The following is a 12,527-nucleotide window of genomic DNA, read 5'->3' as shown; positions in this document are numbered from 1 at the left end:
TTTTTAAGAATGAAACCTTCTCGAGGGTCCCAACTGTTCTTTTTTAAAGAAGGCGAAACCTTCTCGGGGGCCGCAAATGTGTTTTTTTTTAATGTGAAACCTTCTCGGAGGTCTCAAGTGTCTTTTTTCAAGAATGAGAAATCTTCTCGGGGGCGCTAAATGTCTTTTTTCAAGAATGTGAAACCTTCTTGGGGGCCCCAAATGTCTTTTTTTAAGAATGAAACCTTCTAGGGTCCGAACAACTGTTCTTTTTTTAAGAAAGCGAAACCTTCTCGGGTACCCCAAGTTGAGTGTCTTTTTTAAAAATGTAAAACCTTCTCGAGGGCGTCAAATGTTTTTTTTTTTTAGGTGTGAAACCTCGGAGGTTTCAACTTTTTTTTTTTAATGAAAACCATCTCAGGGGCTCCAAATGTGTTCTTTTTAATGTGAAATCTTCTCGGAGGTGCACTGTCGTTTTTAAAAATAAAACAACTTTTCGGGGGTGCGAACTGTTTTTTTTTTCAAGAATGTGAAATGTTCTCGGGGGCGCCAAATGTCTTTTTTAAGAATGTGAAACCTCCTCTGGGGTCCCAACTGTCTTTTTTCAAGAATGTGAAACCTTCTCGGAGGCTCAAATGTATTTTTTTAAGAATGTGAAACCTTCTCGGGGGCCTCAGTTGTCTTTTTTAAATATGTAAAACCTTCTCGGGGGCCGCAAATGTGTTTTTTTTTTAATGTGAAACCTCGGAGGTCTCAACTGTCTTTTTTCAAGAATGTGAAACCATTTCGGAGGCCCCAAATGTCTTTTTTTTTTTAAGAATGAAACCTTCTAGGATCCGAACTGTTCTTTTTTTAAGAAAGCGAAACCTTCTCGGGTACCCCAAGTTGAGTGTCTTTTTTAAAAATGTAAAACCTTCTCGAGGGCGTCAAATGTTTTTTTTTAATGTGAAACCTTCTCGGAGGTCCACTGTCGTTTTTAAAAATAAATCACCTTTTCGGGGGTCCGAACTGTTTTTTTTTTTTTTTTTCAAGAATGTGAAATGTTCTCGGGGGCACCAAATGTCTTTTTTACGAATGTGAAACCTTCTCTGGGGTCCCAACTGTCTTTTTTCAAGAATGTGAAAGCTTCTCGGGGGCCCCAAATGTTTTTTTTTTTTAATGTGAAACCTTCTCGAGGGTCTCAACTGTCTTTTTTCAAGAATGTGAAACCTTCTCGGGGGTCCCAACTGTTCTTTTTTAAGAATGTGAAACCTCGGAGATCCCAACTGTCTTTTTTCAAGAATGTGAACACTTCACTGGGGCCCCAAATTTTTTTTTTAACCCCCACTTTTACAACTCCATCTGTTCGGTAAATGGAGTATAACATCCAAGTGAGCAGTGATTTGTTCCTTATATTTCGGAGTGTGTAACTATAATGGCAACAACAATTTAAATATCATAATCATTATAATAATAAGGCACATTGAAATTTGTGACTGAAAATTAAGGCTTTTTTTTAATAAAACCAGCAAAGAAATAAATACGATAAATGAAAATGAATAGGTGATTTCAATAAAATTTGACCTTTAGCGATATTGATTAAGACTGATTAATTTAGAAAAATTAATGATATCGTACTTTGCTCAGTTGGAGCATACATCTAGAATTCATCATTCTGTTTATGATTAACTTAGGCCACTTTTTAAATACGTTATCTGTAGAATTAATAAATTGGCTTCCTGTTGAGAAAAAAAAAAAAAATTTTTTGGAGATTGCAGTTAGAAGAAAACTGTAGGATACTTTTCGAACATCTGCTGCACATACCAATTTATTTATTGTCTTATTTATGAGATCACAAAAAATTATGATGAAAAAGTTGACATTTTTTCAACAAAACTGTTTTTTTTTTGCTTTGCGCAACTAATTAGCTACTTTATTTTGATTAAATACTGTTATTATATTAAAGGTCACACGAAGCCTCCCAGCGGACGTCGCCACAGCACAATAGGGGTGGAGTCCGACAAAAGGCCCATCCACAAATCTTTAAACGTAGACAAGCTGCCTCCGCGACTGCGCAAGAAGATGCTAGAAGACAATAAACTAAATCAAGGTGTCGATGATAATTGGAATGGTGCTAGTATGACGTTTCAGGGTAGTAGTAATTATCACCCCGTCGGGGGTTACTCATCACATAACACATACCCCAACCAAAACGTGTCTTATTCTAATATGGGGTACTGCACTTTACCTAATAGACAGAGGGGCAGAGGCCGTTTGCAGTCGGATTACGAGATGAACCCTTCATACAGGTCGCGGACTCCAGATTTGGGTGTTTCGAGTCCCTCCAATTCACGGCCAGCGACGCCGCCCTATAGTAGAGCTAGGAGTAACGATAATTTAAATAAGCCCGATAGCCGGCCACAATCACCTGCTAATTTTTATGGAAGGAATTACGAGCATCGGAGGAACGGACGGGAGAGGAATAATAGGAGAAACCACTTTGGGAATGGCAGGTCGAGGGATGATAGAAGGAATCAGAATTACGAAGTGCAGGAAGAGACGTGGGACGATGTGGACGAAAAGGGTCCCGCTAAAGTTGAATATCAGGAGAGTTCGTCGCCTGTGACGCCTCCGACGCCGGAAGAGAAGGTCAAAGTTAGCGTAGCTCCTATTACCAACAATGCGATTTTGGTAAGTTTGAGGATGGGATTTGGTGCGTTAGATAGTGATATGTGATTTTTGATAAACACATTGAATTACGGTATCATGTGATAGCGAGAGATTATGTAGATTATGCTCGTTTGTTCTAGTTTTTTACGTTTTTATCTGGCTGTTGGGTGGAAAATGTTGATGACCTCATGTGAATGCGAGCATTTTCTTAAACCGATGACTGTGTGCCACTGTTAAAATTAGATTAATAATGACACGTTCAGTAATAATTTATGGTAGTTGGCAAAAGTGAAGCTTTATAATTTCGTGAATATTTATGGGTGTGTTGTCATTTTTTTTTTTTTAAGTTGGCAGTTCAAGAAAAGTTATCAGATATTAATTGTTATCTTTTTTATTGGAATTAGATTTTTTTCCACATAACGTCGAATACGCAGAATGCAATGTCTTAATAACAGTTAAGCCTAGACCATGCCAAGAAAAATGTATGTTATTATAAAATATAACAACGACAACATTAACATAACAACTAACCTTTTAAATAGTTTGACATTGCAGTAGATACGTTGAACCTGGATAAGCTACAATTACAATTTACAAACGTGTATTGGCAAGGCCTGTTAGACATTTAAAAAAATTTGGCGACGAAAACACGATCAAGTTTAATGTCAACCTGATTTCAGGTTTTACAGCTTGTACAATATGGAAATGTCGGTCTATCGTTTCCGTCTGTTTGTCTGTTAGGGATTTTATTTGACGCATAATCTTCGAAACCGCTGACAGAAAAACGAAAATTCGTTCATCAAACAATCTAACAATTTAATGACGTCATTTTAAAATTTCACCAGGTATATTCCACTTAAATTTTATGAAATAATATGCTTCAATAGTTCCGTTGGACCTCTAAGATTTTTGAAAAAAAAAAAAAAATCAAAATTACAAGAAATTTACAACTCTTAAAACATGGAAAATCGCTCATGAAAATTTGTTTGTTCATCCCTCCAAAATCTTAATGACGTAATCTCAAAATTTTGCTCTAAATCCGATTCAAAATGTGTAAAATGTAGGATTTCTTCAGCACTATTTTGAGGGAATAGCATACACGTTTTGATTAGCGATTTATACTTCCCATAACCTTAAAACGCTTGCAAGATTTCAAAGTATTCAATTTTGGTGTTTCTAAGTTATATTGCAAAATATTGTTACACAATTTTGATTTTTATTTTTCGAAAAATCTGTATCTGTAAGATAAAAAACAATATTCATAAGCCATAAATGTTATTTTATGAAATTTAAATAGGATTTGATTTGCAAAATTTTAATATTAGCACAAAATTGATGATGGAGATGATCGGACAAATTTTGGTCAGCGTTTTACCATATATATATATTGTCACAATAATCAGTCTAGTAGTTTCGGAGATTATATCTATACTAATATAAAATAAAATAAAGAGAAATTTTCTGACTCAAGTCAGAAACACGAAATTTGGGCAGTAAATTTGTGTTGTGGCCTAAGTGAACAATAAGAAACACATAGTCTACAATATATTTAAATAATGAAACACATTTCATAATCTTTCAGTATTCATCCCTCAAGGGTGTAAAATCGGTTATGAAAATTAAGGATGAAAGGATAAAAATGTTTATGGTTGATTTGGTTAAAATACTTTAAATGAATAACAGTAGATTTTTGTTTTATGACCTAGGTAAAAAAAGAAAGAATTTTTGTAAATTTCACCTCTAAGATTTAGAGGATGATTTTTATTTGCTCAAAAGCGCAGGTTCTTCGAATATTAATGCCTGGCACTACTTTTGACTTTGTTTTAAATTTTAGATTCTACCGCTTGTCAAAATAGATTTCAATTCTCACTGTACAGTAAATAAAATAAACCAGAGAAAAAAGGTAGGAGGAGCTGAGTTTAGCTTTTTTCTTAAGAGTCTTCTAAGCAAGCAGCTCGCTGACTTTCAATTCCAGTGACACTCTTATTATTATGCAGTCTTACCTTAGCAAATACTAGCCCCGCCCACCGCCCTCTATTTTAGTGGAGTGTTTGTCATTTCCCAAACTTCGTCTTATCTTGGCATATACTACGCCCGCCCACCCGCCCTCTCTTTTCTTAGAGGATATGGTATTTGCCAAAATCAGTTTTACCTTTCCAAATTCGTACTAACAAAAAAAGAAAAATTAAAAAAATGCAGTTCGAAAAATTGAAGATGTCAAAAATTGAAAAATCGGAAAGTGAATAATTAAAAATTGAAAACTCTTGAAATTCTTTCTTCAGAACCAGTAAGAATGAATGATCAAAAGGGAATCGGGGTGAGTGGGAAGGGCCACTTTTTACTTTGTTTTAAATCTCAGTTTCTACCGTTTCTCAAAATAGAATTCCATTTCCACTATACAGTAAATAAAATAAGTCAGTGAAGTAGGTAGTAGTGAAAAAAAGGTGGGCGGAACTGAGTTTAGCGTTTTTCTTCAGCGTCTTGTAAACAAACAGTAGCCCCGCCCATTGACACCCTTTCAATTCCAGTGACTATTTTTATTATTGTGTAGTCTTACCTTTGCAAATACTAGCCCCGCCCACCCGTCCTCTATTTTATTAGAGTGTTTGTCATTTGCCAAACTTCGTCTTATCTTAGCATGTACTAGCCCCGCCCACCCTTCTTCTATTTTCTTAGAGTGTATGTCATTTGCCAAAACTAACCTTAAGGCCGTGTGACACGATGCTAAATTTATGACAAATTTTTGTACGAAATTTAGTTCGAAAAAATGTAACTAAATTTACAACTAAACAATATATCTCCTGTATGCCACCTTACTAAATTCTCTTGTAAATTTACCATTCGCGCATGCGTAGTGAGTGAAAATTTTCGGGAATTTAAGAAATAGTGTTGGTAATGGTGATTGGTAAGGTGCGTTTTTCAACATAACCTCTGTGACATAACCTACAATTTGTTTGTTTATTATTTACTTATTAATCATTTATAATGAATTGTGAGGAAATACTTGTTTATACAACTATTGCTGCTTCGAGTATTGTTCTAAGCTGCTATGCCAATAAAACAAATCGGAAAATTCAAAGAAGAAAACGACGTTCACTATGGAGCAGACCTTGGTTAACAAGGCGACAAGAAGGACGAGATATTTTAAACATGTTAAATACCGAGTTGTTGCCAGAAGATCCAATTGCATATCAAAATTTTTTGAGATTAACGGGTGCTCAATTTGTGGGCAAAAGAACTGTTTGGTTATGTTGATTTCATCATGGCGTCGTACCGGTTGCGCCTTATCGTACTGCGCAGTTTTCGTAACAAATTTAGTCAGTATTTAGAACGTGTCCTAAATAATTTCTCACCAAAATTTGCACACAAATTTAGCATGTAAATTGTGTATGACACGGTACAATTTTTTGCACAAAAAATATCTCACTAAAATTTGTCATAAATTTAGCATCGTGTCACACGGCCTTTAGTATATACTAGGCTCGCCCGCCCACCCTTTCTTTTCTTAGAAGATATATTATTTGCCAAAATCAGTTTTATCCTTGCAGTTTTACCTTAGCAAATACTAGCCCCGCCCACCCGCCCTGTATTTTTTTGGAGTGTATGTCATTTGCCAAAATTAGTCTTACCTTAGCATGTACTAGCCCCGCCCACCCGCTCTCCATTTTCATAGAGTCTATATTATTTGCCAAAATTAGTCCTATCTTAGCATGTATTAATTGTATTTTTAATTATTAGAAATAGAAAAAGTCAAAGGACAAAATTGTACGGTTTTTTGAGACTTTATTTTAAAATTATTTTTAATCATATAGTGTGTTGTTTTTAACGCGTGACACACAACTTCGTTTTTTTAGATGAAATCCTATTTATTTTTTTACTTATTTTGATATACCTCTTCTCAGGTTTTACGACTCCAGTTTATTTTTAAATCTGTGTTACAATATTTTGCGGAGAAATAAAAGTATGCGCTTTGTTGTGATATAACTGAAATGAAATTTCATATACACAGTGTTTATAAAAAAAATCTTTGGGTATTACATATTACGTTTTTCAAATATCGGTATTTCAGTGTTTTCAAATGGAACACCTATAATTTATTAGTGCATGTTATTCTATTTTTTTGTTCCCTTCCCTTTTTGTTAAGTATTTTCTATATTTAAAGTTGATAGTTACTGACATACTAGAAAAACGAGAACAAAAAATAGAGTAAGATGCAGTAATAAAATACAGGTGTTCTGTTTGAAAAAACTGAAATATTGATATTTGAAAATTGTAAAGTGTATAATTTTTTATAATCACTCTGTATTTTAAAATTTTATTTAATTGATACCACAATAGAGCGTGTACCTTTATTTATCTTTCCACAAAATTTTGTAAGATAGACTTTAAAAATAACCCTACTGTGATTTTTTTGTGAACCCCTCCGTTGTCAAAAAATTTCAAGAAAATTGTAATAATCTGGCAAAATCGCATCAGGAATCTAGGGAGAAGCTAAAGAGAATATGTTAATATATGTAAGGTGTTTGAGTTAATAAAAATTTTAAAAACAGAACACTCTGTATACTTCAAATTAATTTTAGAGTATAATCCATAAAGAACCGTATAACTTTGGCTTCTTGTTGTATGTGGAATAATTAATGAGATATCGAGCAGTGCACGGTTAATGCTTCACCCTTTATAAATAATAAAACACATAATTTCATAAATGGTGTAAAATCAGGGATGAAAGTTAATATTGTAAAGATAAAAATGTTTATGGTTGATTTGGTGGAAATACTTTTAAATGCAGACAAGTCAAAATCACGAAATTTGCACAGTAGATTTTTCTTATGTAGTGTCTAATAAAATCATTAATAGACGACACACGAAAATGGGAGACTTACTTTTTCGTTCTCTAGAGCTTATGAAGCGTCGATAAAGCATCAAATTTGCCTCTGCTGAATTCACTTTTATATTATTTATCCGCTAAACTAAATATGTTTGAGTGTGTTTCATTGGTAATTGAGGTTATGTTTAAATATCATATAACTTAGACTTTTCTTTTTTCTAATGTAAATGAATTCGTTTGTTTTATCAAGATCTCGATATATTTGTGACTTTATTTACAACCTTAAGATTTTCTTTTGTCAGTTCAATTCTCTGAAAAGTTGCCACAAACATATCATTTGCAAAAACCAAAAAATGAAAACTTTTTGATTGAATTAATTTGGATTGTTGATTAAAAATAATAATAATGATAAAATAATTTGCAATTACTAGGATTGGAGCGAAGAGGTCGAACTCAACGACCGCCTTGAAGCCGAAGCCTTAAGTGATGCGATGACCCGCAGCTCATCAGTAACAAGTTTAGTCGACATCAGTGTCAAATCCATGCCTCCAAACCTTACCAACAATAATACCAAAAAATCACGAAAGTAAGTACCATTTTTTTTACTTTGTCCTCAAAACGTATACAATATTCTAGGAAGTGATTTACTAACTCATTTTCCAGACGTAGCAGTCGAAGAAACAAGCGCCGTAGTAGCAGCCGCGCCCGCGACGCCAGCCTCGATTCCAAATCCCGCCAAACCGACAACTTCAAAATGCCCTCCGAACCCCGCGGCCGCCGCCACCGCCGCCACTCCCGCGACCGCCGCGACACGAGTTTCGACCGACGCTCGCGCGACCCCAGCTTCGACCGCAATCGACGCGGTTCGACCGCCGAGCCGGAAAACTGGCGCGAAGAAATCAGGAGCCGCCAGAACTCGGAACGGGACTCGGACAGAAGCCGAAAGAACTCGGAACGGGAGAACGACAAAATCGTGAAGAAGGCCGGGGTGCTGGTGCTGCCACAAAAACAACCCGAGGTGCCCCAAGCCGATCAACCGAAGTACCCCGAAGTGCGCAAACCCTGCCAGCAGAAGAGCTTGTTCGACCATAACAATCCTAGCAAACCCATCATCGTCAAGTCGCAGAGCTCGAGGGTGAGCGTTCCCGGATTCTCAGACAACACCGAGGCGGCGCCACCTCAGATGTACACCACGGATCAGTTTGGGAATATTCGGCCGGCGTGGTACGACGAGACTTCGGAGGGTTTTAGTTCTTGCCATTATCCTAATTTGATCAAGGACGTGAAGAGGGCTGATAATGAGTTGCAATATATCATGAATTCGGGGCTGGTTTTGATCAATTGGGGGACTGTGGAACAGCTGAGGCAGTTTTTGAAAGAAGGGCTTCAGTATTTGTTGTGTAAGGATTTGAAGTTTTGTCAGACTGAGAACGTCGAACAGCATCTGTGGAAGATTCTCTATCATAATATCATAGAGGTTACGAGGAAGGCTATCACTAACGATCCCGCTAATAAGGAACAGTATAAAGTGTTCTTGCTTTATTTGATTGATGAGGGTACGAACTACTTTGAGAGTTTGCTTGATTCTTTGGAAGAAACCTACAAATTTAAGTTGAATAATTATTTGGGTAACAACAATATGGCACAACCGAAAGGTCTAGGGTACATCGGACTTGCGTTGATCTCGGCGCAAAAGTTACTTTTATTTTTGGGAGACCTGGGAAGATATAGGGAACAAGTTAATGAGACTTCCAACTATGGAAAGTGTCGGCAGTGGTACATCAAAGCTCACGAAATCAATCCAAAGAACGGAAAGCCATACAATCAGTTGGCAGTACTGGCGGTGTATGCTGTAAGTCACTTGGGTACTTAAGAGGAGAAGTTCACCTCTACTTTGAAAATCACGCCTTCAAAAAATGTTTTGATTTTGTCTTGACTTTAAGGAGATAACTTAATAATAATAAAAAGACAATAACATAATATTAACTTTGAAAATAAATTGTGATTTCCTATGTGGAGTGAATTTCCCTCTTGATCCACCTGTCATAATCGCTTGACATTTCCAGAGGCGAAAACTGGACGCTGTTTACTACTACATGAGAAGTTTGATGAGTTCAAATCCCGTTCCATCGGCCCGCGAATATTTAATTTCTTTGTTCGACGAAAACAGGAAGAAGGTGAGTGTTACCATTTTCACGTTGCTCCAGTGTACTGTCATAACACACAGCAATCTGTTTTGTGTGCTGCCAAAACAATTTCGTAACGTTTCTAGATGTATTACGAATTTGCGCATATGCGTCTTTTTTTTTAAGAAACTGACTCATTGTGCATGTATTCGGGAAGAGTAAGCGTCTTCTATTTAAAACTGTGGTAAATTCGCGGTGAAATTGACTCTGGCAGCTTGTACTTTATATTAAAACCCATCTTTAGTTGTGGTGCGTCCAATAGAAGATGCGTTTACACTCGGAAGGGGAAAACCGTGTTGGTGTATAACAGAGGGCTTTGCTTTTTCGTTTTTGTTTCCCTGGCATTCCATCCACGATCATCACACCACATCGTAACTGTAAACACCGTTGTTGCACCCCACTACTCGAGATCACACGATTTAACAAGGTAGATTATTCATACATTCTGAGAAACGCACTCGGAATTATCCGTTTTAAATTTATAAGATCGCTGACTTGCGTTTTTTAAATGGTTCCATGGAACTTTTGGCGTTATTATCGTGTGGGTTTTAATATGAGGAAACTTGTTCTATGCTCATTTTGTGTTAATGACGGAAGAGTCACACATTCGATGGTAATTTCCCGTGCAAGGAAGATTCATTGCTGGGAATTGTTATAACGTTCTTTAATTGACGTCAGAGGTTGAGAGGTGTGTTGGTATGAGTGCCGGTAGAGGGCGTAAGCTTATTGTTTGGTAAGCTTATCTAACCGGCGATTTGTTTCTTTTAGTTTTTATTGTTTAGTAGAACATGAGAGTTTTATTTTCTCATACTCATTTGTTTATTTTTTTTACATGCAGTATCTTCATCAAATGAGCGTACGTATGAGTAGTCGAATAAGATCGTACAACTCCGAGAATAATCATGTGTAGTAATGCTTAATTTGTCTCTTTTGGTTGGCTACAGGGGTGGACAAATCTGAAAAAACACTTCTTTATTTTATAATCGCTACAAGAAAATATGAAAAATAGGTGTTTGTGTTTATTACAAATGTTATTACTTATTTTTCAGTTTACAATTTTAAAAGCGTTCATTGTATACACAGGTGGACAAATTGTTACCTTCCCAAAATTGCAAATAAACCTTATAAAAATAAATTTTAAACCACGAATCAGGAGTAGACTATTATTATTTTCGGGGAAGCAGATAAACTGATCTTATTTTTTCTTATTTTATTTTTTCTTTTCTGGCCATACTGATTGGGCAGTGGTTGAGAATATTCTTTTATTTTTTATCTCTTTCTACATTTTTGGATCTTTAATAAAAAAAAACTAGCCTTATTATATTTGATTTAGCAAAATAGATAAAAAACTTCGTTAAATATATTTTTAGATTCATGGATATTTTTTGTAGTTTTGAAGTATCACCAAAAAAAATCGTCTACTAGCTCAGGAAATTTATTTTTAAAATGATGTTGCAGCTATTTGAATGTTTCTTTAACAGTTGTTGGTCAAACTGAACAAAGAACGCGTTGGTTTTGCCAACATAATTTTTGAGCATTATAAATTTCAATGGTAGTAATGAAGTAGTTTTGCGTAATATATTTAAAGATTTATAGAACTTGAAATGGAAGTGGGCTAGAAATTATTCAGCTTTCTGGATCTGAATAAAAATAAGTTTCTTTTTTTTTTTTTTTTCAAAATTCGAATCCAAAATGGAAGCACTACATTCAATAATAAACCTTTCGAAGTTCTACTTGGGAAACGATTATCGACAGAAAGAAAATTATGAACACGAGTTGGCCTTTATTTATTCCTTTAGTAAAGCAAGTGGTTTTTCAGTGATCTTGTTATTTTAACTTTCTTCATTGCTGATATTCTTTTTTTCCGCTTTTGGTCATATGTTCTTTTTAACTTTTACAATTTTCGTTATATCTTAGTTTAGATTTTTATTTCATGTGTTTTCTCTGTGTTTACTTTTTTATGTCCTTTTAGACGACTTTACATTTTAGAATTTGTTACTCTGTGCTGTTTTCTTTATTATTACTTCAAGAGTGTAAGCAAAGGAATTCTTGTAATTGAGTCCATCGGGCGATTGGGCACTTTAGGTTTTCTCAACGTTTTATGACCCCTAGAGTGCGAAAACTTAGGTCTCTCGTTTTTGTCTGTCTGTCTTCCGTCTGTGTCGATTTTTATTGGAAAATCTCCTAAATTACCAGACCAATTGTTGGCAAATTTTGTATGTGAGCTAGCTGAAAGGGGACACCTCAAATAAGTTTTTTATTTATGAACCTATGTGAATGGAATTTAGCTTATAAATAAAGACAAATGAGTTCTATCTATGCGTCACTTCATTAACATGAAATACATATTTTTTTAATTTATCTGAATTTTTATTTTACTATAAAACTGAAAAAAAAACTGCAAAATTCAATATTTACACTCCTCATACACTTTATTTCCTTTTGTAAAATAATAGTTTCTTAAAACATTTTCTGCGTTTTGTTTTCTAAACACGTCTTTGCGTAAGTAATGAAACATCTATTTTTGAGACTCATAAAATTATTTCATTTATTATGCTTTTCTTAACTATCCAATCAAATATTTTACCAAATTTTAAATTTGCTCTAGCGAATAACGGTAATCAGAAAATTAATTCTTTTTTTTTAAGACAAATTGCAAAAATTTACGAACATGAAAATAGTGAAGCTAATAAGGCTAATTTAATTTTTTTTTTAAATGAAAATGCAAAATTAAAAAAAAAGCTAAATGGTGTTTCTGTACTCTTTCCGTTGTTTTTTACTTCTCGAGCGTAAACGAAGGAAGTATTGTAATCGAGTCCGCCGGCCGACTCTTTACTTTTACGTTTTCTCGACCTTTCATGGCCCCTAGAGTACGAAGAAATAGG

The 12,527-nt window shown here is 35.0% G+C and overlaps 1 protein-coding gene across 4 annotated transcripts in view; it reads left to right on the top strand.

Annotated features, from left to right (window-relative positions):
- LOC135142109 (telomerase-binding protein EST1A) overlaps positions 1-12,527 on the top strand; it is a 101,564-nt gene that overhangs the window by 5,620 nt on the left and 83,417 nt on the right. For 3 of the 4 annotated variants that reach the window (XR_010282464.1, XR_010282465.1, XM_064073779.1), the window contains exons 3-7: positions 1,925-2,649; positions 7,888-8,042; positions 8,120-9,308; positions 9,523-9,633; positions 10,481-10,498. Coding sequence is in view for 1 of the 4 variants with exons in the window: in XM_064073779.1 (XP_063929849.1) it covers positions 1,925-2,649; positions 7,888-8,042; positions 8,120-9,308; positions 9,523-9,633; positions 10,481-10,498 (2,198 nt within the window). In the remaining 3 variants the exon portion in view is untranslated. The remainder of the gene's footprint in view (positions 1-1,924; positions 2,650-7,887; positions 8,043-8,119; positions 9,309-9,522; positions 9,634-10,480; positions 10,499-12,527) is intronic. The other variant, XR_010282466.1, reaches the window with a different exon arrangement.

The sequence above is a fragment of the Zophobas morio genome, unplaced genomic scaffold, assembly GCF_036711695.1.
Source record: "Zophobas morio isolate AGI-343-1 ecotype UQ-CSIRO unplaced genomic scaffold, CSIRO_AGI_Zmor_V1 ptg000004l, whole genome shotgun sequence".
NCBI classification, from domain to species: Eukaryota; Metazoa; Arthropoda; class Insecta; order Coleoptera; family Tenebrionidae; genus Zophobas; species Zophobas morio.
Note: the sequence above shows the minus strand (reverse complement) of the source record. Positions and strands in the feature narration are given on the sequence as shown.